Consider the following 27,181-nt stretch of genomic DNA (forward strand, 5'->3'; position numbering starts at 1 on the left):
CAGAGCAGGGCTCCAGCCCAGGGCCACCCCAACCAGGGCATCAGGGGGCTCTCCAGAGTCATCCTGGGGCTGGAAGAGGGCAGACCCCTGCAAACAACATCTCCCTCAAGGAGGAAGGGCAATCAGGGTGGGAAGGAGGCATGTTTCCATTGATAAGGAAGGGCAGTCAGGGTGGGAAGGATACAGAGCACCTTGCAGACCTGTGCCGAACCTCAAGCCAGCACTTGTGTCCACAGAGACTGGGGCAGATGCCCTATTCTCTCTGTCCCTAAATCCCAGCAGGGCCACACACATCCCAGCAATGCCAGACCCACGGCTGCTTGGGGGACACGGAGCAGCTCCTGGCTGGAGGGAGGGCTCAGCAACACTCACCCCAGAGCCAGGGCACGCCAGAGGACGAAGAGGAGGACATCCCAGAGCAGGGTCTGTGGGAGCTGTGCGAGCCCCTGATCCCAGACATATCACGTCAGGGTGGGCATCTCCATGGGAGCCAAACACCGCTGTCATCCAGAAACAGGATCAACACAGCCAGCCCTGCGTGGGGTCCCACTGCCGCTCCTGCCTCCTCCCAGCCCTGGGGACCTGCAGCCTCCGGGACTCGGGGAAGTGCTGAAAACCTGATGCCAGAGAAAGTAAATAAGGCAGCTAATGAGGTAATTTGCATAGCTATTAGCAGGCAGGATTTGCAGCAGCTCTGACATGGGATGTGTTGTCACTGCCAAGCACAGCCCGGGGGCTCTGCTGGTGCTTGCAGAGGGAAACACACACCACAACCATGCTGTACAGGCCCACCGCAGGTGCCCACCAACCCACCCCGCCTGCCTCCCGGGCCGGGGAAGCAGCGGAGACAGGAGCAAACCGAGCAAGGAGGTGGGAGGAAGGCTTGGAGCGGGGCAGCCAGCCTGGGAGGAGCGGTCTGCTCTAACCATGACCCCACGCTGCCTTCAGCCATGCACCCCGGGGCTTGGCCCTGCAGTGTACAGAACATGGGGCAGCACACAGCTCCTGCCTCGCCAAGGTGCAGAGAGCATCCATGAAAGGGCGAGCTTGCAAAGGCCAAGGGAGACCTGCTGGCAGCCCAGGCTGCCTCGCAGGGCAGCCCTGCCGTGGCACGGCTAGCTGGCTCCCCACCCAGAGCCAGTACAGCTCCCTGCATCCCTTAGCTTCTCTTGTTCCCTTGCGAACCTGGCCCAAAACACATCCCAGGACAAGCACAAACCCTTTCCTACCTCATTCTGGCTGCCAGTGAACCCAGCTCACTCTGAATCCCAGCAGAAGGTGCAATTTTGGTGTGTAGGGCCATGCAAGAAGCCCAACAGGAGCACGAGCTTTGCTCTGTAGCTGTCCCCATCCTTAGATGCTTGCTTCAGGAATTGCCACGCTGTGCTGGAAAGGACATTTTGCCATACCAGTACTCTCAGGGATACAGGGGCAACACACCTGCAACCTGCAACACTGCCAGATCCCCAACCTGCTCTGCCAGAATAAATGCCCCATAAATCGTCTGTGTGATGGAGAGGGGTGGCATGCAGGGCCACCCTCCTCCCGGGCTGCCAGGGCATGTCTGGCTTTGATCACAAACCTGCTGCGACAGCTCGGCTCATTCCCATTCGATGGATCTTGTTAAAAAATGCATGTGGCATGATCCGTCTGCTCGGGAAGGCGCTGCCAGGGAAGGAGCCTGGCCCAACGCTGTGCACTAGTCCCCCAGCACTGACCTGCCAGCAGCTGGCACACAGCAAGTGGTGGGGCAACAGGGGACGGGGACCGGGACATGCCCCAGCCAGCATTTAGCTCCAAAGCACCCCTGCAATGCAGGGAAAGGATGGGGCACCCCCATGGTCTCACAGCAGAGACAAGCATAAAGACCCAACGGACGGGTGATTGGACAGACAGACAGACACAAGCTCCACCAGCAACTTGGGTGGTAGGTGTGGGGCAAAGAGCGGGGCCAGAGCCCCCCAGGGACCACCCCGGTGTGTTCTTCACCCCCACCATCCCCCACAATGGCCCCCAGGCCTCCAGGTTACGCCGAGGCACTAGCTCCTCCCAAGCTGCGTTTTTTAAGTCAGTTCTGCTAAATATTTCAGGGATTTACACAGAAAAGCTCTCTGCGCTCGGCAGCACGTCAGCCCCATTGGCATCACGAAGATGGATGCAGAAACCCTGGCCCGCCGGGGCATGAATAATTCATTGCCCCACACACAGGGTAGCAGCAGCGGGGAGGAGGGGACCAGGCAGGGGGGATGGGCTCCATCACCCCCCCCCCAGGTTCCTGGGGAGCACCCCAAGACTTGCCATGCCCTGCAAAGGGAGAGCAAAGACCAGCACCAACATCTGCAGGGAAACCAAGGCATGGGGAAGAGAAAAGAGCTAGGAGCTGAGCCCAGCCCTGGTTATAGGACTGACATGCTGAGACCGCAGCAGTAAGCAAGGAGACCACAGCCTGCCTGGAGCATCTGGGGCTGTTTCTGAGCTTGTTGGGTCTGCAAAGCACAGCAGTGCTGGGGGCACCCAGGATATATCAGGCAGTAGGGCAGCACGGCCACGGGGACCTCTAAAAAGCAGAGCCTTCCCAAGTGGGGACATTGCCATCTGGGGATGCAGAGCTCACACCAGGGCACAATACAGCCAGAGCATCTCCTTATCCTGAGGCGACGTCTTTTTGCTCCTTGGATGCCCACCCGGCTCCATGCCCATGGCACCCCACGGGGAGCAGCAGGGGATTCCATCCCCAGCACACAGCTCTGTGTCCCCAGGCCTGTCCCAGCTCTCACTCCAAGCCTCACCAGGGTCCCCTGAACTGTGTGGTTGGGAAAAATCTCAGCCTGGCCACAAGCGATGCCAGCCCTGCTCCCAAATCTGCTCCGAGGAAGGGCACAGCCCTTGGCATCACGGCAGGCTGCTGCCTGTCTCGGCCCCCCAGCGGGTCCCTCTCCAGCCTCGTCACGCTCACCACCCCACACCAAGCCACGGTGACGGTGACAAATTAACGAGCCCCATGCAATCATGCACAGGTTTGGTTCCAATAAATGGGAGACGGCACTAGGCTAATTTCCTTGCAATCAGTGCTCGCTCGGCCGCCGACAGCTCCAGCTCGGCACTGTGACAGAAAGAAACGCAGCGGAGACGGGCTGGGATGCGATCTCAGCTCCCACGTGTGCAGGCAGCGTGGGGCTGCCTGTGGGCCAAGCAGCAGGGCACCCTCGATCACCCAGCCAGAAGCTGCCGGGCTGAGCGGCACAGGAAAGGCTGTTAGCACCATGGTTTATCCAGGGGCTCCGGCATGCGCCGGCTGCACAGCTGGGAGAGGGAGATAAGGCACCTGAGGGATCCCAGGGAGGGGAAACGTACTTCAAATGGCAGGAATCTCCCCCAAAATGGACTTGGCTTGAAGGCACTGAGAGTGTTTACTGCTATTAATAACTCCAGTGCTGCAACAAGGCACCCGCCCCCCGCTCCCCAGCTCAGACCATCCCTGCGCAGGGAGATGCAGCGACAGGGCAGGGAGGGAGAGCAAAGCAGCGCTGCAGGTGCGGCAGAGGTCCTGACCCACGGCTCCTCACCTGTCCCCACACCCACAGCCCCTGGCACTGGCCTGAAACCCCTGGATGGGTGACGACCTGGCTGGGGGGCTTAGGGCAGGGGAGACACACAAGCTCAGCACTGCCACTCCAACAGCCCACCTGCGCCTTTCTCCAGCCTCAACCCAAGACGCTGCGCAGCCCCACGGCCAAGGTGATGGCCCTCCACGCCTGCACTGACCCTCTCCCCACTTGTACCTCAAGCGATGGCTCAGCCCTGCGGCCCCCCGCCCAGCACTCCCTGCACCACGGGGCAGCAGGGCCACCCACCCAGCATCTCCAGGGCACCCGTTCAGCCCACTGCCAGCCCCAGGGGGGCCACAGAGACTGCCTTTTTAAACTGACATTTTGGGGACAGGAAAGCTATTTTTGGTTGTTTCAGAGGCAGTGTTTCCATCGCAGTTTGTCTGCCTCTGCCAGAGGGAGGGATGCTCTCCCTGGGGGTGCCGTGGCAGGCAGCTTTGCGTTGGGCTGCGGTGCTCAGCACCAGCTCCGGGCCACTGGGTTGTCCTCACCCCTCCTGCTGCCTACCCAGCGCCTGGAGCCAATGGGCTCAGGAGCAGGTGGGAAAAGACATCCCTGGATTCCCACCTGGGCACGAGGGTCAGGAGCATCCCACCTGGCAGAGGGGCTGGTGGGAGGTACAGAGCAGAGCCTGGAGACCGTAGTCCCACCTGGGATCTCCCCAGCATCAGCAAGGTATCTTTTCCACACACCTTGGTGAGACACCCCCAAAAATGAGCACGCAGAGCTGAACACCCACCTCTCCCCAGCGCCCCCGAGCACCCTTGATAGGAATAAATGTGCCTGGCAATTACTCAGGGGGAGAGTACAGCCTCCCAGTGCAAGACCTGCTGCGAGGCTCAGAAATAAATATGTTAATAATCAAATATCCATCCTGCGCCTGAGCTCACGGGAGGACTTTCAAGTCTAATTAGCAGCAGATTTGTACCATCGCTGCCTGGGCTCGAGGGACAATTCGCCGTGGTTCCCATGAAGCGAGAGGCTCCTCTATAATTAGCCAGCAGCATCCCGGCTGCAAGGATTACCTCCAAATCCCCCCGTACTCCGGGCTGGGGGCAGGCGGGACCCAGGTAAGCCAAGATGAGAGATGGCCCCAGGCTTTGATCTGTGCAAAGCCACTCCTGAACTGCAAACCCAGGGCAGGCAGGAGGACAGGCAGTGAAGACGGGCAGCACACCAGGAGGAGAGGCACCCCGAGCCTGCAGGTCGCCCCACTCTCCCCTGCCTGCACGCAACCCCTACGTGGGCAGGGAGCTCCTCTCCCCACAGCATCCTGCCACAAAGCATCAGAGTGACCCCAAAATCTCTCCGTCCCCAGACCAATCATTTCCAAACCAGGCTCCCGACACCCAGGGCTGTCCACAGGTCTGGAAGGCCAGTCCCCAAATGGAGAACATTTTCCAGTCTACCTACATCTCAACACCAATGTAAAGAGCTGCCCCCACGCTCCACGAGACCAAAGCTAATTGTAGCTTGCGATGCCACTTGCACAACCAGCGGCGGGTGCTCAGTGCACGGGGACTCGGCACTGCAAGGGAGGGGATCGCATCTGCAAAGAGACCTGGTTCCTCACTGCAGGCAAACACAATCCTCGGGGCTTGGCAACAGCTTGGGGACGTTCATCAACCCCCGCTCGGGCTGGGCTGCCCTGCCACAGCTTGGTGCAGCGCTTTTTCTTGGGTAGATGGAAATCCCGTCAGATCAGACCTTTCCCCAATCCATCACAGCAGGACAGGCAGTGCCCAGGGGAGCGCTCCCACTGCCCCTACGCATGCGTTTTTAAACAGGGCCGCATCCTGCTCCTGAGGATGCCATAACAGATACCGTTCCTGGTGCTCCAGCACCTTGTGGGGTGGCTGGGATGGGGAGAAAGGGGCACCCAGGGGAGCAAGACACAGGGGCGGCACCCGGAGGTGCACCACTGCCAGTGCCCAGACGGGCATCCTGGGTCCCTTGTGCCAGGGCCTGCACAGAGGCTCGTAGCTGGGGGAGGTGCAAAGGCAGAGAGACAGCGGAGGGATGAGGGAAGGGATGGAGAGAGAGCAGAGTGGGCCACATCCACACTGAGGACCAACGGCACAACCAAGGATGCTCTGCTGAGAAGGGAGCAGGACCCACACATCCAGCCCCACATGGGGAGCGCCTGGCAGATACTCAGCCAGAGCTCACTGACCCAGCAGCAGCTGCCAGGGACGCTCATTAGCACCAACTAATTGTGGGCAGAGGCGGCTGGCCTGGCAGCAGGAACTCTGCCCGCACACTCCTCCCAGCCTGGTCGCGGGCACGGCTCTGAGCCAGGGGGAGAATTACAGACAGGGTGACAGGGGTTGTGTCCGGACACCTCCTCAGGGATGGCCTGGAAACGTCTGTGCCAGAGATGCTGTGCCCATGAACAACAAAATCAGCGCTTCATCCCTCTCAGGGACACACAGGTACCCTGCGTCCAACTGTGCCCCCCCGAGCCAGGGCACAGCCCTCCCGATCCAGCTCCTCTGCCAGCCCCGAGAGACCTCGCCGGCACCACCGGGTTGTTTGTGCCGGCAAACAAGGGGTTACCAGCCCCTCACTTCCCCACAGTTATTTAATTAAGCAGTGATAAAAGGAAAGACATATTATTCGGAGAGTGACAGCAGGTTGTAATTACAGCAGGGCGGGCTGAGAAAACAAACAGCGCCGAGGGAGGCGCAGGGTGCTGTGGGGCTGGGCAGCCACCGCGGCCCCTTGGGACCCACGTCCCTGCCCTGGAGCTGTGGCCCAGGGTGGAGATGGGACCCTCGGGTCTGAGGGTGACAGAGGGGGAAAAGGCTCCTTTGCCCGGATGGATGGGGTCCCAAAAGAGCTTCCCCCTGCAGCTCACACCAGGGCGGGGGGGGGGGGGGGCTGATCCCGGCCCTTTCCCAGGGATACTGGGTCTGGACCAGCCCCAGGGAGCAGCAGGCTTTCAGTGAGTTGCTTTGAAATATTAAACACCATCTCCTCTCTCTCCACACCGCTTTGGGGCAGCCCTCTGCACCAAGGGGACGTGCTGCCAGCTGGGGCAAGGGGATGAAGTCCCCGCTGGGACGTGGCACCCTGGAGGGGCTCTGCCTGTCACATCACCCCCCCCGTGGAGCCAGGCACGATGCCCATCTGCTGGGTTCCTCCAGACTTGGGTTTGAAACTTCTGCCCTGTTTCCCATGCACAGCAAGAGGCAGGGGTAGGACATGGGGCACTGCCACACTGCAAGCAAGCAGCCCACCTGGCAGTGGTGGTCTCCCCTTCCAGGGGTTGGTGGGAGCCTCTGGGTACCACCACAGTTGCGGCTGGGACACATCGGTGTGGCTCAGTTCCGAGGGGTCTGCACGGCCACCTCCTCCCTCCTACCCATCCTACGCCGTCGGATGCTGCTGCCGCTGCACAGCCCCCAGCCCCAGCCACATCCCTTCCCTTCGCTAAATCCTCCTGCTCTCAGCCCAATCCTCTTAGGCTCCCCCTCTCCCATTGCAGCATCTTTAAATTAATGCCTGGCCGAGCATGGGATAGAAGGAAATTAACCCTGGGCAGGGGGGCAGCCTCCACAATGCCTTTTCACAACTGAAGTGCTCTGCCCTGCCCTTCTCCTCTCTTGCTGCGCACAGGAGAGACCAGATCTGCCACAACCACAGCGAGCATCACTCAAGCAGGGGCTCCCAGCACCCACTGCTGGAGCAGCACGTGGTGGTACGAGGCAGGGACGTGGCAGGGATGCAGGGTGCCACAACACACACCCTGACCAATGCAGGGGACACTTCTTGCCCCCGTCACCGTGGAGCAGTTGGGACAAGCCCCTTTTGGAGGAGCTGTGCGAGGGTGAGCTGACACCGAGGTCACGACAAACACCTCCATCCCACCCAGCTGGGATCCAGACAGGACTTGATAGTTTTGGAGAAAACGCCTCAGTAAGCCAACACCACTGCTGTCTGCACACTGTGTTTGTGGGACCACAACCGCAGCAAGACCTGGGATCCTCCCAGCCGGCGATCCCACCGAGCCGCCCTCTCCCAGGACAGTGGTGGCTGGGGTGGCGGGGAGCCAGGGCCAGGCGTCACTCGCCAGAGCAGCGCTCCCGCTGATCCTCTCCATTACGCAACAAATTATTCCACTCGCATTAATGACTTTGCGGCAAAGGGGGAAATGACATGAATGATTCCCGGTGCCTGGGAGTGACTCACTTTGCACGGCGGAGGGGAGGCGAGCGGGGAGGGCGGGCACCAGGGGAAATTTGTTCGGGTCAGCAGGAGTGGCACAGAGCAGGGGCTGGACTCCGAAGATGCGACTTCTGGAAGGAGAGTTGGGGGAAAGAAAGAGGTACTTAAGGGCAGATCCCACCACCCAGAAGAGGGCTCAGGTGTCCCCAAGGGATGCCGGGATCAGTTGTAACCACAGCATATTACAACATCCCTTGCTGCCTGAACCCTGCACCCATTTGCCAACCTGTGCTGTGACCCCAAAACCTGGCACCAGTGGCTGTACCCCTACACTCCAGGCAGTTAGACAGGGAGCCAAGACCCCATGCAGGTGCAACCAGAGCTGGGGTTGCTGTGCCCTACCACCGGACCCTCCCCAACTCCATTGTGCCCCTAGGAGCACAGCAGGGTGGGCAGGGTGGGCAGCTGCCTGCTATGGCCCTCGAGGCAGGACCAGGGGGCAAAAGGGACCCATCACAAGGGCCGCAGCACAGAGCCCAGTGTCTGACCCTCTCCCTTCTCCCTCACCTCCAGGAGGCTTCACTAAATCATACCATTAAAAATCCATCCTTATTTTCTCCCAGAGTAAATCAAGAGCTGTCAAGGGCTGGCCAGCCCAGCCAGACACCTCCTGGGGACACCAGAGACACGTGGAGACACGCCGGGGACTTCAACAACCCACTGCCAAGTAGCCCCAGGCAGACCCTTGCCAGGTAGATTATTCCCTTTAAACCCATTCAGGGACTTTCTGTAAGCAATGCAATTTTTAAAAATTAAATCTAGGAAGAAGCGATTAACCAAACTGGCCAGGAGCAGTGGCTCGCCTGATTAATCTCGTTAGTGAGCAGGCCAGCTCTCATTTCACCCACTGTGGCTGGATGGGCTGCAGTAACTGGGTGAGAGCAGCTGGAGGGCTCTTCCCCAGCTCCTGCTGTGTCTGAGGGTGACCCACGTGTGCACAAGTTTGCTGATGCCTCCCTGCATCCCGCAGGGCTGGACCTTTCCCAGCTAAGCCAAGGGAAAAACCCTGGAAACCCTCTTCCCTGTGACTCAGATCCTGGCCAGACCATCACCAATGCTCCATCCCTAAAAAGCACTTTTTTGGTGTCCAAATGTGTGGGTTTGGTGATGGGAAGAAGGCAGGTAAGGGAGCCGGTGCATCCCAGCCCTGCTGCTGGAGTCAGTGCCTGGAGCGGGGAGCAGGGTACCACTTTCTGCCCCACAGAGGCTCAGTGACGGGGTCCTGCCAGTCTCTTATGGTAGCATCTCACCAAGAAATCTCCCTCTGCTTCAGGATGTCGAGCCCCTTCCCAGCAGGATCGTCATTGCTGTGACAGGCAGTGGCTCATGGGGACGGCAGGACAGCCCAGGGGCATCCCATCCTGATGGAGTCAGTCTCTCCATCTCTGCACGGCAGAGCTGGGGCAGCGGATTCATGCCATGAGCCCACCTGCAGAGTTAATCACTCCATCATTGTCCCTGACCTGCTCCTGGGAGAGGGGCCACAGGCGAAGCCATCCATATCCACTGCCAGCCTGGCACCAGCCCTCAGGTGTCCAACCATCCCCTGCCCACCCATGAGCACCTCTGCTTCTGCAGCATGGCCCACAGCAGACCTCTCCATGGGTCAGCGAGACCCCACACCATTCCCTCCCATCCAGGATGAAGCCACCAGCTTATCCCAGGTACAGCCCGGCTCTAAGCAGCCGTGCTTACAGCTGGGGCACCTGCTTGTATATCCCCAGGACCTTGATGTCCCCAGGTCCCCGATGTCCTTAGACAGGGTGAGCAGGAGCGGCATGGATGGGACACCGACCCCCTTGCCACACCCCAGAGCCCCCAGCAGCGATGCTAACGCTGTCCCAGGGTTGGAAGGGGTGCCAGCTGCCTGAACAGGAGGGACCCCCAACCTGACAGGTTCAAAAGCAGGGTGGCTCCTGCCAAAATGGGGCCAGAGTCACCTGGAGTCAGACGGAGCTGAGCCCTGGGGGCTGCCGTCGGGCACAGGCAGGAGAGGCGCGATGCCGCGAGAGTGTGGGCACACACGTGCATACATAGGGCACCCCTGCCCACGGGTGTCTGTAGGTGACTCGCCCTGTCTGGACCAGAGAGGAAACATTCAAGAAGACCCAAATTCAGAGGCAGCTCAGGTGACAGCCCCCTCATGCCCCCCTTCCCTGTCAGCTCCCGTTGAACGCAGCAGCCATCCTGCCCCCAGCTCCCCTCCCGCCGGGCTCCGTTTCCAAACAAGATAATTACTCACACTGCTCCCCGGGGGGGCTGCACCACCCATTTTCATTTGAAGCAGAAGACAAATTTACTGAAAAGCCAGAAAGCAGCCAGAGCCACAGCAGCTTGGGGCCGGGAGGACCTCACTAAGAGCCTCCCACCCAGCACAGCCCTGCTGCCACAGACCCTTTGCAAACCACTTGGTAGGGTATCGCTGAGAGCGATGGAGCCACTCCATCCCCTGCATCCCATCCCCAGCCCTGTCCCATGCACTGTCCTGCCACTCACCCCCGTGGCATGACACCGACCCAGCCCCGGCTGCCGGCAGAGCACCCTAGCACAGACAGTGGGTTGAACAGGACCCCTGCACCCACCCGTAGCCCCAGCCCCATGGAAAGGTGCTCCTCTCCCCCTTTGCTCCCAGGGAAGCTGCTTGCACCAGCCCCAGCAGTTCACTTGCTCAGCAATAACCACCCCCAGGGCTCTGCAGCCCCTTAGCAGAGGATTTTGACCCCCCACCTCAAGCCAGAGTCCTTCACCGTGGCATCAGGAAGGCAGCACGGCCCGGCTCAGCCCCCCCGGCGGGGCATGACAGGGAGATTCATTTCACTAGAGGCTCATTCATCTGCAGCACGATTAAAGCCCAGGGTTGGGATCCATCCCGGCGGCAGGAGAGCGATTTGCCAGCAGATGGATTTATCATCTCCCAAGCACAGCAATTTGGCTTAAACAAAACCAAACCACTTCTCCTAATGAAAACACCACTAATGAGCAGAGCCAGCGAGGGAGAGGGAGGGCAGCTCCACTAATGGGGTCTCTCCTGTCCTTCGGGGCTGGCGTGACCCCCCCCAATGCCCCAGCTGCAAGTCAAGGGCATGGGGCTCAGCTCCAGCTGGGACGTATGGACCCAGTATAGCATGGGGGAAACCAGACCCTGCTCCAGGGACCAGCTCTGCTCACCCTCCCAAACCTCATCCTGTCCTAGCTCCCAAAGCTCTGGGAGCAACTGGTCCCAGCACAGCACAGAGCAGGAAAGCAGCACCACCGAGTCCAGACACCTTCTCTGGCTGCAACACTGCCAGCTGCAGGAAAACACTCTTCTCTGCACCTGGACGCAGAAATGGTGAAAGAGCAACCCCCTCCCTGCCCATGCATCACCAGCCCTGTGCAGCAGGAGCTGTACACCTTGGCCGAAGTTGCGACAGCCCATGAATTATGCATTAGCATCTGCAGAAATCAGCCGTTTAACCGCCCCGACCAAACCCACAAACTTCCTGTCAATTAATCCTGTGCCACCAATTCCCCACAGGCTTCGACCTCCCTCTGCCTGCGGGGATGCAGCAGCAGCTGCCAAAAACTCAGTTGCAGCCTCTCCACCTGCAAAATCCAACCTGCCCGCAGGCAGTGGTACCCAGCAGCATCACCCCTCCATCCCCTGCCCCACATGTGGCTCTGCCCTGGCGTGGGCTCAGAGCAGCATCCACTCTGGCAGGGACCCCCGGGATCTCAGCCTCTGGTCACGAGAGGCCACAACGCCCCATGAGAGGGGATTCGTCGGCATCAAAGGGCTGCAGACAAGCCAGGACAGCAAAGAGGGATGAGGGAGAGGGGCACAGATGCCAGAGAGAGGGAGACAGCAGGCAGAGACGAGGCAGAGTCAGGCAACACTCCCATCACCCCGGGAAGATGCAGCATCCGTTGAGGGCAGGGCGCTTTGGTACAGAGGGGACCCCACGGGAACCCACACCCCAGTGCACAAGTGGGAGCCCTTTCCCCACTGTACCCCACCCTGACTGGGCGCCTCCTGGGGAGCTTGGGGACCTGGCTCGAGGTTCAGCCTGGCTTCCAGCCCAGCCTCACCGCTGGGCCGCAGGAGCAGAAGTGGCAAGCAGAGGGGGGGGGATGCGTGGGGCAGCAGCAGCAGCGCAGGGGAGGCAGGTTAGCGGAGGAGCAGGGGGACGCGTAGCACGCTCAGTTCCCACAGGCCAGACCCCCCAGGGAAGGACATTGGTGTGTGTCACCCCTCCTGGGGGCTGCTTCTAGGAGGAGGGGGTGACCCACGGGTGCTGCCGGCCACAGGGATGCAGGCAGCTGGCCCTGCCAGTCCCGCGTGGGCAGGGCTGTGCACTCAGGGGTGTTCCTGTGCTGCTCGAGGAAGTAACTGGGCAAGAGAAGGAGCTTTGTTTTGGGCATGGGCAAGGTGCTGCCATGGTCTTGGGCACAGTCCCCATCTCAGTCTCCCTCCCTGGGACCCACCCCAGCAGGCAGCCACAGGCACAGCACACAACCTGCCAGGCACGCTTGCAGCCGGGCGCCCAGCTGGCCCCTGGCTGCCTCCTGCCCTCGCTCCCACCCCCTCGGCCCCATCACTCCATCCTCCGGCTGCAGATCCCAGTGCTTCCCCCTACACACACTGTTATTTGGGACAGGCTAGCACTGACACCCCCTCCACACCCTGGGAAATAAATTATCCCCCTTGCAGGTGGAAATCCTACGCTATGGCAAGCTCGTGGAGATTTTCCTCCTGCCTGGCTGATCACGGGCTGTGAGCAGCCGCAACAGAGCCGCTGGGTTTGCTGGCAGCAGAACAAGCCCCTGGCGCAGCCCTAGATCTGCCCATCGCCTGGTACCCGCCTGCAGCAGACACATCACGGGGGCACAACTCTTCAACTTTAGCCCGCGGCAGGGACCGGAGCCCAGCTTCCACTGTCCTCCTGCCAGCCCCACTGACCTGTCCTCCTTTTGGTGTGTCTGTGGGGGACAGCTCAGCCCCGTCTCTCATTTCCTACTGACACCGGGAGAGATGCCTCTGAAACATCATCCCTCCAGGTAGGGAGGAGAGCTCAGCCCGATGCTCTGCTGCCTCCACACTGATACCTACGGTTTTCATCTCACTGGGTGGGCTGCTAAAAGTGCTAAGAGTTAGGGAGTCCCTATCCATCAGCTGTGCCTCGGGAGGCAGGAGGATCCCAAAGTTCTGCAGATGATCTCTGTAGCAATTGCTCACCCTCTGCAAATGTTGCAGCTGCCTTTGGGGTGGAGCAAAGTGGTTGCTCAAGACCCCACAACAGACAATGGGAAGGAGAAAGCAGGGGTGGAAAAAGCAGGTGTGAAAAGTGAGCCTCCAAACCCCTTTTGGGGAACCAACAGCCCCGGAGGTGAATCACTCTTCCAAAACTCAGCTAGGGGGTTTGGCCCACCCCAAAGACCCCAGGTATTGACCCCGTGCTGACACGTCCCGTCCCACTCACAGGACACAGCACGGCTGGGATGGATTTGTCCCATGAGGTGAGATGGGACCCTGGACCACCCACCCCTGTTCCCCGTCTGGGGCTGGGGCAGCCCCACTGCCCACACACACCCCTGCAGAGCGGTGGGCAGGAGGGAAAGCCACCTCCGAGCCCCCTCACCACTCGTGCTGCCAGGATTCGGGGCTGGGGAAGCAGTACCTGCGCTCCTCAGGGCAAAGTGGCACCGGGCTCCCATTTCTCCCGCACGGAGGGCCATGTCCAGAGCAGTCCCGAGGCACTGGCTCCGGGCTCTGCTTGCACACTAATCACTCCTGTCATTAGAGGGCTGGAGAAATAATGTAATTTATGGATGGCTTTTATTTCTCGCTAGCGTCATCTAAATATCCCAGAAATGGACTGGTTTAATTTCCTAGTGGCGTAACCTAAACATTTCTCTCTATAACACCCAGGCGGGCGCCCAGCCCCAGGCTCAGCAGCCGGGCACAGACGGTGCCTGCCCTCACCCCATGCCGCCGCACCAGGGCCAGGCACGGGCAGAGTCCGTCCCGGCTCGCCCCAGCGCAGCCAGCTCGCGTTCCCCTGGCACACGGAGCCGGTGCCTGCTCTCCCCGCAGCTCACACGCAGGCAGCTTTCACTCACTCGGGCGCTCTCGCCTCTCACACACACATCCACGTGCCGCGCGCCCGCACAGCCCACGGCTGCTCTGGCTGGGGACCGGGGCGGCCGGGCATCGCTGGAGATGCCATGGGGCGGGGGGGCTGTTACCGCAGCCCCATTTTCAGCAGCTCTTTAAATTTAAAAATCAATGTGCTGCCAGAGAAGGTGTGGGGGGTTTCTACCCTGCACATGGCTGGGGGTCCTGCTTCCCCTTAGTCTCTCTCTTTTTTGGAAGGGTGTATTGCTAACCCTTCTCAGGGCATGCATAGATGGAGGTCTCATCACCCCCACCCCTGGTTTTGGGGAATGATGGGGAGGCAGCAGGACTGACTGCTGTCCCTGTACACACCAGCAATTGCTGGAGCTGCCATGGGGCTGTCACATCGCCTGACATCAAATCATCTCTCGGCTAACAGCTCTTGCATGGCAGATGTCCCCCAGATCCTGATGGACCCTGATGCATGGGGGTACCCAAGGCTGCAGGAACACCCCAAACTGCCCATGCTTGTCCCCACGCAGGGCTGAGCTACCAAAGAGCAGGTGCTGGCAGGGACCTTCCCATCTGCAGGGAGAGACTAAGCCCATGGTCGCACTGCCAGCTCCACCCCAGGGCTTTGCTACAGCCCCACGGGAGACCCGGCTTGTCACCGCATCCCTGGGGAACTGGGAGCACCTGGGTCAGGTCAGCAGGCAGGTGCTTGAGCTATTAAAGCCTCCCCATATCTAAGTCTGCATCCCCTCTCCTCCTGCCTGCATCACTTCCACACTCTTTCTGGGAGAAAAACATCTTTACCTCCACAGGGAGGGATGGCTTCAGCACGTTCAGCCAACGCAGGGGAATCGGTGCCGCCAGGACCAACTCCATCCCCGGGGAAGCTGGTGTTACCACCAGCTTTGCCCTGGCAGGTCAGTGACCTGACAGCGATGGCAAACGAGTGACATGCCCTCCCAGGGCCTCTGTTTCCCAGACTGTGAAATGGGGCAGATATTTCCAGCCTTATTCCCCAGACACTTCCCAGCAGCCCCATCCCCGTGGGCAGGGGCTGGCGCAGCAGCACGGCTCCCCTCTGCCCAGGTTCCTGCTGCATGGCTGGCTCGGAGGTAAGCCCAGGCATAAAAGGTCTCAGCCTTGGAGAGACTGGAATTTATTTTTAACCTAGGTTTGATTTAAATCCATATGGACATTTTAAAGTTACCGGAGAAACCAAAAGTTGTGTGTGGGCTCCAAGTTCCTACACAGCTCAAAAATATCTTCCCTGCAGCACGTTTGGGCAGGCAGCAAGCAGCGTTTCCCGTGCATAGGGCTGCTCAGGAAAGCAGAGCGGGGGTCCTGCCCTGCTACCACCACCTCCTCAAAACTCCAGAGCAAAGCCTGAAATACACTCCAGACCGTGGCAGGAAAAGCATCACCGGGACTCAGGGGAGCCGCCTGTGCACACACCCCAGTGCCTGCGGCACGAGGGCACCCAACACCACCGGCTACGGACAGGTTTGGCTCTGTCACGGGTCCCAGGAGGCAAGCGGGAACTGCTGCCCCATTTCAGAGCTGCTGCGACGAAAGCCCTGAAAGGGGATGGGATTTGGCCTGATCTGTGGAGAGCACGTGGGGAAGGAGGGGTGTCACCAGCCCCAGCCCAGCTGCTTCGCTACCGGACAGTGGGGGATGAGGTGCGATGGATGGACAGAGGTTGTGGTGGGATGTGCGAAGCCAGGCAATTTTTGCTGGGGCAAAGGATGGAGATGGATGCACTAGGGTCACAGCTGGGTCATATTTGACCTCCCTGTCCCACAGCCAGCCCATCCCAGGGGGACACCGGCTGACAGGTGGAGAAGACACCAGGGTCTGTGGTGCTGCTGGGGTTTTCTGACTGGGTTGAACCTCCCTGTTCTCAGGAGAACCTGCTGCCAGGGTGCTGCCATGCCACCCCAGGGGTCCAAGGCATGGTGGAGAGACCCCAGCGCCAAACCCTGGTGCCCTGAGGGGTTCGGGAGCAGCGGTGAGGGAGGGTGAGCTTGGGGATGACCAAAAGCGATTCAAGCATCCCACTTTCCGCCGGGGGCCTTTTCCCTGCCTCGGGGCCACCTCCGCCCAGCTGGGACTGACCCTAACCGCCCCCCTCGGAGCATCCCCCGGGCCCGGGACTGTCCCCCTGCTCCAGCGCCGGGGTCACGGCCGGCCCCCCCTCCCCGGGCAAGGCGTGCGGCGAAGCGGGGCGGGCAGGGGGCTAGGGCTCAGCCGGGTCTGGAAGCGGGAGGGCCGGGGTGCCCGGGGTGCCCGGGGCCGGGTCGGGGTGCCCGGGGCCACCCCCGCGCCGTGGTCCCGAGCGGCTGCTGCACCTTCCCCGGCGGGCGGCACTCACCCGTGAGCTGGTCGTAGGAGCCGTCCAGGTCGCGGGAGTCGGACAGGCTCTCCTTCCTGCTCTTGCTCCGCATCTTCCCGCCCCGCCGAGCGGCGGGGGAAACGGCGACGGGGCGCACGGGCTCCGCCGCCGGGCAGGGGGGGCCCGCGCCCGCCGCCTCCCCCTGCCCCGCCGCCCGCGGCACTCACCGCGGCAGCAGGAAGGGGCCGGCGGTGCCGGGGAGCTCGGCTCGGTACGGCTCGGTACGGCAGGCAGGAGCGCGCAGCCTCCCCGTTCCCCGCCGCCACCGCCGGGGCTGGGCACGGCCGCCCCCTCCCTCCCGTCCTTCCCCGCCTCCTCCCGGGAGCCGCCGGCCCGGCCCGGCCCCGCCGCCCTGCGCCGCGTCGCCGCGGGGAAACTGAGGCACGGCCGAGGGCGGGGGGGAGAGGGGCTATCCCCGGCGGCCGGGGGAGCTCCGGGGAAGAGGCAGGGAGGGAGCTGCTCCGGGCTGCGCTGAGGGGGGGGTCTCCGGCGGTTTGGGAGAGCCCCGGGGGTCGTCAGGAACCGCTTAGGGACGGAGGAGGAGACGGGGATAGAGAAGGCACGAGGCAGGAGGGGCGCAGACCCCCACACCCCACTTCGGGGGAGCAAGGGCCCCCCAAGCCCTGCGTGTCGGTACTCACGCCGGGCTGCACCTCGGGACCCCCAGGAGCTACAGAAGAAGGGGGACCCCAGCCCTGCCCAGTCCAGGGCGGCTGCTGCGTCCCCGCCTCGGGGAGAAGCTGGATGGGAAATTGGTCAGAGGCGGAGAGGACGTGCCCCGGTCAAGAGATGTAGCAGAGGTGTGGGGAGGGTGGCCCAGGTCCGCCTGCTTGCAGCCAAGCACAGGAACAAGTCCCCCCCTGCCGCCCCCCACCCCAAGCAGGGGGTTCCCATGCAAGGTTGGAGCCTTTAGCAGGATTTTTCCCCCCTCTCCTGCAGCCCCAGGGTAAAGGGTGAAGCAACAGCACACCTTGGGGGAGCTTCCAGGGGCACGGTGCTGCCAAGAGAGGAGCTCACAGCCCCACCGGTACATCTGGCGCTGGGGGCTGGAGGTCCCACTGCTGCCCCCGGTTATTCGCTGCCATCTGTGCACAATGCCATCCCGGGGGATGCGGACTGTGCTGGAGACTCCCAGCCATGGGCAAAGCCACTTTTGTCATGCCACTGCCCATGCACTGCCTGTTTGTGCTGTGACAGGGGTCCTGGGCACATCTTGGGGGCTGCCTAGCTCCCAGTGTTTCCCACCTCTCGTCCCTTCATCCTCTGATCTATGCAGAGAGACAGAGGCGAGCAGGGGGTAAGGGAGGAGGCAAAGCATCCCATCCCAATCCCTGCACCCAGCCCAGCCCTCCCAGCCCACCCCAGACACAGGGCAGGAAGGGAATCCAGAGCAGCGAGGAGGGAGGGCCACGCTCACGCAGCAGCGTGTTGTCAGCGTGCTTTGGTGTCAAGTCATGAAAGAAGCTGCCTTAGCAAGGCAGCGATGCTTAGCAACTGCCTGGATCTAAAAATAAGAGCCATTTAGCGAGGAAAACGCAGTGGAGAAATGCTCGGAGAACTAAACACATTCTCCCAACCCTCCCTGTGGCCTGGCCGCTGCTGCAGAGCCCGTATGCACTGACCGGCTGGAGAGAAACTCCCGGGACAGCCCTGGTGATGCCCCCTCCGCTTAGCCTGACAAGTGGAGCTGGAGTCTAGCCAGCCTGGGGACCCCCTGTGCTGCTGGGCTTGTCCATCCTGCTGCTCCTTGCTCTCCCCGCCCTCCCTCCTCTCCATCACATCTTTGGGCACATCTTCTTGGCAGCCCCTGAGGACCAGCAGTGTCCCAGGGAAGTAGCCTCAGTCGGGAAGGCTGCGTGAGCCCTGCCCAGGCTCACCCCCCCATCCCCAGCATCCTGCGGGTCCATCCCTCTGCAGATGTGATGGGCCCAGCAGAGCTGCACAGGGGAAGTTTTCACCTTCTGCCATCCCTGGTCCATCGGGACGCAAACATGGCTATTTTTATCCCAGCTAAGTGCTCCTGTTCCTGCAGGCAAGCGAGGGATGTTTTGCCAGGCTGAGGAGTGGAGGGAAAGTTGAGCAGTTTGGTGGGTACCACGGGGTAGGATGGGGTAGTCCCAGGGCCAGGCTGACACAGCCTACCCTCCCCACAGTGTAGAAAACAGGGTACAGAGCTCTCCTGCTTGCTGGTCACGGCTCCTTTCCTTAGCAGACACGAGGGCTGGGCATCCTGCCAGGATTCACAGCCTTTGAGTCTTTCTCTGCTCGGGAAAAATGTAACATCCCCCCTTAAATGTTCCTCTGGGCATTGGGAGCTGGGGGTCTGCAGGATGCCGGGCTGGGAGCAGCCCACTGCTGGCTGCTGCTGCCTTTCTGCTGCAGGGATGAGACTAGTCCCTGCCCACCTGCCCAGACCCCTGCTGCTGGTGCACCAGGTGCAGAGATGCCTTGGTAAACACATCTGGTCAGGGACGGGCACGGCGGCAAAGTCACGCAGGAGTGCAGAGAGCATCCCTTGTGGCACACCTCACTGGGACGTGCGGCAGATGCAGAAAGGCTGGAACTGGTTAGGGAAAATCACCTAAGTGGTGTTTGAGGCTTTAATCAACGTTCTTGTGCCTTGTGCAGCTCCGCTGCCGCTGGCCACATCCACGTCTGCCATGAAAGCAATCAGCAGGTTCGGGGTAGGCATGAGCTGTCTGCAGGCAGGGCTGGTGGTCCGTGCTGCTGCAGACAGCTTTGGATTAACTGTTTCCAGAGGATGGAAAGAGCTCCAGCGGTTACTGTGAGCCCAGATCCCAGTTACATGGGGTAACTGGGAGGGCCGTGCCCCAGCTGGACCAGAAGCGGCACAGGCTCCACAACAAGAGGGGCACAGCTCACCAACAAGCCCATACCCCAATGCCCAGGGCCAGGACAGTGCAGAGGACAGGCAAGTGGCTGGATCCAGCCTGCTGGGATGCACAGAGGTCCTGTGGAAGCACCCAGGTTCCCCCAGCTCATCTCTGGGAGAGCAGCAGAGTGCCATGGGGGAAACCAGCCCCAGGACTTGGCACAGCCAGCAGCGGGGCGGGACAGGGATGGGGAACAGGTCAGGGGGGGAAGAGGCAAGGACAGACCTGAGCTGGGGGTGCGAGGGGTGCTGCATCCCAGGCTTTGTGTTTCTCAGAGGCAGGGTGTCCCCAGCACCACCCATCCATCCTCACTGTGATGGAAATCACCCCTTCACATCAGGCCGGGCGTGAGGCACGTTCCCTAAGTGGCCCATCCATCACCCTGTCAGCGACGGCAGTACTTCGATAAAAGACATTTGCACGGGATTAACGCTGCTCCTCGGGCAGCAGAGCTGCAGCCGGGAATGGCTCTGAGCTGGTGCGAGAGGGGACAGGGGACGGGAGGTGTGCACAGGGCCACGCTGCTGGGGGGCTGCTTTGTCCCCAGGTCAGTGTTGGCCAACACAGCCTTGTCAGGAGTAACTGGGGAAGGAAGCAAGTTTGGGGATGCTCCAGTGTTGCCAGGCTGCCACCAGCCACGTCCAGACCCAGGCTGGACTGAGCTGAGCCCACCCACAACCATGCCTGGTCCTCTCCAGGACACCCACCCTGCAATATGGGGCTCATCCATCCCTCCAGCTCCCTGCTGGGACCCCGCTGGCTCTGGGGGGCAGGAGCCTGCTCTCAGCTGCTGATGATACATGTGTCCCCACGGAGCTCTGCTGAAAACCCCAGGCTCGACACAAAGCCCGGGATGATCCCAAACTGCTCCCACCCACAGAAGCAAGAAGAGCCTGGAAAGGAGGTGGGAGCGCTGGGGTCTGCACCCCACCACCATGAAGCTCTCCCCCAGGCATGAGCCCTGCAAGTCCTCTGCAAACAGCCTGCTGTGGCTGTTATAGGGGGACGGGGAGAGGGAAGGACGCAATTTAACACTTCATTAGGTAACCACAAGGCATCGATCTGCTCTACCAGCCTGCACGTTGTCTAATTGCATATCTCCATTCTTATTAATTCTATTGGAAAAGCAGAGAGCAGGACTTGGGAGTCTGATCCTATCTTTAGGAAATTTCAAACAGAGATGTAATTGCTGAGTGCTCTAAATCATGGTGCTTTATCCACTGTTAACAGTATTTTAAAACCATGGTCATCAATAGTAGTCCTCGGGATGTGCTCTCAGCAGATGCCATTAATCTTATTTTGGCTGCGGTTGCCTGGTGCCTCTGGGCTCAGATTTACACTTTGCGGTGAGGGACAGGTCTGCTCCCCCAGCAGAGAGGGCTCCTGGGCAGCTCCTGGGCTGACATGGGACGCAGCACCCAGGGGCTGCTTCAAGGAATGGAGGGCAGAAATGGGACCTCCTGAAGGCAGCTTCACCCCTTTCAAAAATGCCAGCAAACAACAGACTTAGATGGAGATGAGCAGCTCAGCACCGGGGACTATTCCTCTCTCAGGGCCCGTGCAGCGCCCCAGCCCAAAGGAGGGATGCTCGTGGCCATGCAAGTGGCTGGGAGGGCTCCAGGCAGGGCAAGTGGCCCCACTCAGGAATAAAGTGCAGTTTTCACTACATGTGCAGAGGAAATGGATCTGGATGGCACGAGACAGATGAGACCCTCGGTCTCTGCAGGCCTAGGGGACCGGGGGAGCAGCTACAGCAGACCGGCAGGTCCTAGGGAGGTGATGTCCCGGCAGGGCATCATCCAGGACACACAGAGGAGAGAACAACTCCCATCTCTGCTAACCCACCCCGCAGCCACACGGGTAGGTGGGAGCCACTGTGAGATTCAGCTCTAGGGGAGAATTTCAGCTGCTGAAAATCTTGCAAAGCTAGAGGAGGAACAGATGCCTGCAAGCTGCCGGGCGAGCCTTGCAAGCAGGATTACTGCAGGAGAAAGGGAACCTCCTTTGTCAAATGCAAACCAGCAGGTGGGAAAAATCTGGAGGGAGAAAGGACTTTGCATCACACTCCGCATCCTCGAAAGCCGGTCACCTGCCTCTGCCCACGCCTCCAGCAAAGGGGGACTCCCCAGCACGGCCCCTCAGCTGGGTGGGCTGCGGGGGGCTCTGTGCCCACCCTGAATGTTTCTCAGCCGCTTCTGCATAACAGATGCAAAATCTGGGTGAAAAAAACCCACTTGTTTTAGAGAGTGGAGACTGGACTAAAGCATTTGCAGACTCAGGAGGTGCCCCAAGTCTCTTGAGCTCTCCCAGCATTATAGAGCATCTTGTGTTTGTGTGCTCAGTGCCCGTGGGCTCAGCTTTTATTTAAAGAGGAAGCAGATACTATTTCCAGGCTTCACTCACACCACGCTGGATGCACACCAGGGGCCCTTTCAGCAGCTCAGATCTGCTATGAAAACAGGTGTGCATCTCTGTTGTGAGCGAGTCCATGCTGCAGACACGTGTCCTCCTGCTTTGCCAGGGCAGAGGGCCCCGTGCTGAAGCTCACCTCCGCGGGAGGGGATGTCCACGCTGCCATCGCAGTCTCGGCACGCTGCTCTGTTGCCCATCCCATCTCGTTGTTCTGGCAATGGCCACAGCAGAGGGGCCAAAACCAGGGTGCGGGGGTCAGCGTGCTGCAGATCGGTGCTGCTGGAGCATCGCTTGCTGTAGGCTGGGAGAGCAACCAGCTCGGAGCTGCTGAGCAGGGCACAGCCACGGCTGCCACAGCCTCGGGTCATTAGAGCATCCTCACCCCTGTATGCTGCCGGGAGGGCCCTGGTTGAACCCTGGAGCAGGGGAGCTCCAGCTAATTAGTCATTAATTGCTTCAGAGAGGAAACGAGCAAAACCCAACCTATGCATGCCTGTAGCAGTGACCCATGGGCCCTGGGACCCAGCCAGGCTGCTCAGCATGGAGAAATGGTTGAAGGTTCATCTATCAAAGCAGAACTGGACAATCAGTCCAGCCCAGCAGGTTTCTGTCTCCCTGCAGCCTCCCCAGCCCCTTCGTGCCCCCATGGGACTCCCGGGAACTCCCAGCCTCTGGCAGCAGCCTGGCAAGGCTCTGAGCTGCGCTGCAGTGAGCGGCAAGCCTGGCTCATTTAATCTATTCAATTGGATTCAATTTCCAGCCACATGATTCAATTAGCCCTGGAGGGAAAGCACGGGAGAGCAGAGGCCACGGAGCATGGCCTGGCCTACACTCCAGTAGATGCCGAGCTGGGAGAGGGGAGTGCAGCACGGAGCTGCAGCAGCTGCTCCCGCAGAGACCGGGACCCTACACTTGTCCTGGCCCTCCAAGATGTGGACAACAGGAGCAAGGCAAGCATCCAGGGATGCTCCCCCACGGGTGCTGCCTGTCCCATTTATTTGGAGTCACCTCTGTGCTTTGTCCAGTGACCCCCTGAGCTCACCCACACCATGCTGTGGTGGGGAGAACCAGGGCTCTGACCAGCACAAAGGACGCCCAGCAACCCCCAAGGAAGGCCAGGTCCAACAGCCCTTCTCCAGCCTCCTGGCCCAGGCTTTCATTCATCACTTTTCTGTCTGCCCTCCCTCTCTGTGAAAATGTCAGCAAAGGCATTAATTAGTTTCCACTGCAAGTTCTGGGGGAAAACCCCATCTTATCCTGCCCCTTTGGATGGCTGCAGCTCCCAAAGCTGGGCTTTACCCCTTTCCTGTTATCACAACAGCTCACCTGCCAAAAAATCTCCATCACCTCCATGGGGAGAAGCCTCTGTCCAGCACGACCCTGCTCAGCACAGACAGGATGTGTCCCTTGCTCATCCCAACAAGTACCAAAAAAGAAAAGAGAGCCCAGAAAAGAGACAATAATAAATAGCCATGAGGCATCGGTGCTGACACAGAGGTGGAGAGCTGCTTGTGAGTGCCAAGAGCCAGCTGTAAATCTTACCGCAGACCGCTGGCCGCACACCAGCCCCGACACACACGACAGCAGCCGTGACTCGGCAGGGTAACGGCATCTCTCTCTGCTCGCTGTGCTGGGAACGATACCAGCTCCACCGCGGGAGAGAAGCGTGGGGAGGCAGACAGAGCCCACTGGGGCTGATGCCCTGTGCAAGTGCTGTCTAGGAGCTAGCTCTGCCCAGGACAACAGGCTTCTCCTTCCAACATCCACCATGCAAGAGCCTGGCAGGAGCCCAGAACGGGAAGAACACGCAATTCTTCAGGCAGGGAGAGAAAAGAGCCCCAACGGGCATCAGGACACGCTGATGTGGAGGGCAGCTCAATCCTACAGAGATATGACCCCCGTGCCACACGGGTGGGATCACAGCAGGTAACGGCCATGACAAGGAAGAGGACGAAGAGGCTTGCAAACCAAACAGAGCAGGTGGGCAAAGGTGCACCTTGCTCTCTGGCTGCTGTACGTGAGACTTGAGGGTCTGGTACTACCTGCTCCTGGCACCCCCAAGAAGCAGCCAAAGGATCGCACGCAGCTGACTCCCCCCACCAGCCTCCCATCGGTGCACGGTGCCTCCTCCGACAACCAACAGCCCAGGCAGGGGAGACTCAGCTCTTGAGGAGCTGCCTCTCTCCCATGAAAAATGGGACCTGTAAGAGCTAGGGAAGAAGAGATGATACCAAAAATCACAGTGGCACTTACAAATCAATTTTTAATAACTCCCTCCAAAATTTAGCTCAAACTCAATTTTTCTCCTCCAGAATTTGGTCATTATTTTGTAAATTATTTGTCTCCCTGCAGCGGCTGCCTAATTTAAAGGCAGCAATCTGATTTCTCCCCATGCCTCAAAATCAGCTCTTCCAATAATAGACTGTGTTATGAATTAGATAAAATACACTCAACTGCTCAGATCAGATATGGGAAAGTTTGGGGCCATCAGCCGTGTCCCGAGGCTGAACGTTAGAGTTAAATGACTTTCTGCTCAGTTGAAGCTGGCCTCAAAACACAAGTAGTAGTACAGTGTTTAACAAAACAGGCAAATCTGCAGCAGAATCTGTGAGCAGGAGTTTGCTGACACCAGCAGCAAGAGAGAGCATCGTACCGTGCACAGGCAGATCTCTGCATCCCTTGCTCACATCCACAAGCTCTCATCCTTGCTCGTGTTTTCCTCACTGGCAGCCCCAGGGGCACGTAAGAGGCAGAGGGCTGCTCACTACCGGCTGGTACCTGCAGCCTGGACCAAGGAGGAGGCACGGCTGAGCAGCACCACGACCTCCCTCTGCACAGGCAGGAAGAGCCCAAGGGCAAGCGCCTGCCCTGCCACAGCCGGCATGCCACCAAAGAGCGACAGGGCCACCCCCGTAACTACCCCACTCTCCCCTCTGCAAAGGACAAACACCGCACACTCTGGACAGGCAGGGCTCTGCTATTTATTGAGCTCTAGGTTTGTATGTACATCCATTTGCAGTGCTTGGTTCGGTGACAGCGTGACAAGAGGATGTGTGTCACAGTCTTGCCCAGCTCAGCCTTGGATGAGGGCTGACCTCAGGAGCTGCTTCCAGTCACAGCCTGGGCTTCTCAGTTCATCCCGGCACGGGAGCACCATGGGGGAGATGAGACCTTTGACAGCTGAGCGCAGAGGGAAAAGCTGAAAATCCCAGAGGTTGCCGAGGCAGAGGCAGACTCACCCCCAACTCTCTCGCCTATCTGTCTGGTCTCGGCCAAAGCGGGATCAGAGAAAAGGAGGCACACAGACAGCTGGGTGACTCAATGCTCCTGCTGCAGCAATGCTGGGGCTGCACCTCAAGGAAGCAACTCAAGCCCCCTTTAGAAGAAACTCCTCCCCTTAGAGGCAAGACGGTGTGGCAAGAGCTCCCCATGCATACAGACCACAGTGCCCTTCGATGCCTTTTTACTCATTTGCCACGGGAGAAGCTGCCTTCTCCTACATGTGCCGGCCTGCTCTCAAGCAGAGTGATTTTATGGAGCCTCCTCCTTCTCCCAAGCACCATCCTTCTGACATGTATACATTTCCACACACTTTCATGGCAGAAAAGCAAGTAAGTGTCTGGCTTAGCTGATAAAAGTCAGACAATTCCGTGCTGACAATTCTCTGTTGGGAGAAGCTGGTGCTCCCAAGGGAAATATACAGTCTTCATCGGGTGCTGTGACCAGTGGGTGGCCAAGGACACAGCTGTCAGTTTCCCGTGCTCATGGCAGGTAAAAATGAAACACTAATGCAATTAACACACGTTAGCATGAATAAGCCTTGCCTAAAAATGGTAGTAAATGAGCATGACATTCACATCATTCACACTAACCTATGAGGCTAAGAGCGGGACTAGGCACTTTATTTTTCAAAAAAACCTGTTTTCTAGGGAAAAAAAAAAGTGGATCTGGGATGTAAATAACTTCTCTGCTTCAGTTCACCAAGTCAGGACAGATCCTAACATCACTGCTGGGAGCTGAAAATGCACGAGCAGGGAGCAGGTGTTTATGCTGCATATTCCTGAGTTGGCAGCCCGACACAGCACTCGGAACAGGCTCTGCTGGACCTGGGCACCTTTGAAACACTGGTTCTGGAGCAGAAAGGTCTGCCTGTGCCCCAGAGCATCATCCCAGAGCTCTTCCTTAGGAAGTTCTCAGCAGACTGTTGCTGCAAGTCGCTTGGTGAAGACAGGAGGGCAAGCTAGAAAGTGAAGTAATTACTTCTCCAGCTGCATTTTAACTGCGTGCTACACACAAGGGGAAAACTGGGGACTTCTCAGCTCATGAAGATCACCAGGCACTTGCAAACATGTGCAAGGCAGATGTTCTTGTGAGGAAGAGTAGGATTGTCGCAGTGCAGTCTCTGATGGGCAATAAGGGGAATGGGGGGGGAGGGAGTCAGCCTGTCCTCTGCCCCATGGAATATCTAAAAATGTCCCTCAACCTTAGAAACAGCAGAGATGTGCTGGGCTACTGGAAGCAACAGTGACCCCGAGAAGAGCTGGTCTCCAGTTAAAAGTGCTCTCTTTGATGACCCATATTCTTGCAGACTGGCTCAGACTGGACCCTGTAAGTCAACAGCCTTGGAGGCAAGATTTCTCCTTCTCCAGCAACCTGATGGCTTGGTTCAAGTGACACCTTCTGACATCAGGAGCCAGCAGCGAGCAGGGTCTGCACCTTGGGGAAACGGGTTTATACCCCAAAGTCATTCCCAATGGGATGGCAGTGGATTTGACCTACATTGTGGGCAGGTGGGTTAATCCAGGCTGACAGAAAAGAACAGCCCTCACCCGTAGAGCAGGCGAGCGATGTCAACCCAGAACTGTCTCACACAGCTGGACTGGTTTTATTATTTTGGTTGTGAGCTCTCCCCAGCTCTGCTACAAAGGTTCCCAGTGCATCTTCCCTGAGGCTGCGGAGGGAATCTCCCATTGCTATGTCACAGGAACGGCTGCCCACCCCCATGGCACCTTACAAAATTGCTTCATCCTCCTCCTCCTCCTCAACATGCCGATTGCCCCAGTCCTGTTGAAACACATGCCTTCGGGATCAAACACACAGCAGCAAGGCTCTCCCCTAGAAGAAATGCAGTCCCTTCTGCAGGCGGAAGGCAAGGGGCGACCGGCTGCAGATCTGTAGTGTCCCTGCTCAGACAGGCCCGTCTGGTCAGCCCTGCGCAGTGGCTGCATCCCTGCTTCAAGAGATCGTGGAGAATTCCTTCAGCAGCAGTTCCTGGCTCAGCGTGTTGAAAGCAAGGTTCTTCCTCACATTGATGCTGATGGACCGAACCTGATAGAGACAAACAAGATGTTTTAGCCTTCCTGACTCCCCATGAGCATGGTAGCTTTGACACTGCTGACCTCCAAGTCCGGCATGAAACCATTTTGCATGCTGTTATAGCCCCAGAGAACTTGCTGCAGCCGGCTCTCACTGAGACTCCGGCTTAGCAAGAAATCCCTGAGGGGTAGCTGCTTCCTGTCTATAGTGACATCCCAGCACGGAG

At 59.4% G+C, this 27,181-nt stretch overlaps 2 protein-coding genes across 4 annotated transcripts in view; both read right to left on the reverse strand.

The window, feature by feature from the left end:
- The window catches only part of KCNIP2 (potassium voltage-gated channel interacting protein 2), a 48,226-nt gene extending 31,603 nt beyond the window's left edge, over positions 1-16,623 (reverse strand). For both annotated transcript variants that reach the window (XM_075758106.1, XM_075758105.1), the window contains exon 1: positions 16,313-16,623. In XM_075758106.1, the coding sequence (XP_075614221.1) occupies positions 16,313-16,385 (73 nt within the window). In that variant the 5' untranslated portion in view covers positions 16,386-16,623. The remainder of the gene's footprint in view (positions 1-16,312) is intronic.
- Positions 16,624-24,596: 7,973 nt separating this feature from the next.
- ARMH3 (armadillo like helical domain containing 3) overlaps positions 24,597-27,181 on the reverse strand; it is a 129,441-nt gene continuing 126,856 nt past the window's right edge. For both annotated transcript variants that reach the window (XM_075758109.1, XM_075758110.1), the window contains exon 26: positions 24,597-26,967. In XM_075758109.1, the coding sequence (XP_075614224.1) occupies positions 26,875-26,967 (93 nt within the window). In that variant the 3' untranslated portion in view covers positions 24,597-26,874. The remainder of the gene's footprint in view (positions 26,968-27,181) is intronic.

This window comes from Balearica regulorum, chromosome 7, assembly GCF_011004875.1.
Source record: "Balearica regulorum gibbericeps isolate bBalReg1 chromosome 7, bBalReg1.pri, whole genome shotgun sequence".
Classification (NCBI taxonomy): domain Eukaryota; kingdom Metazoa; phylum Chordata; class Aves; order Gruiformes; family Gruidae; genus Balearica; species Balearica regulorum.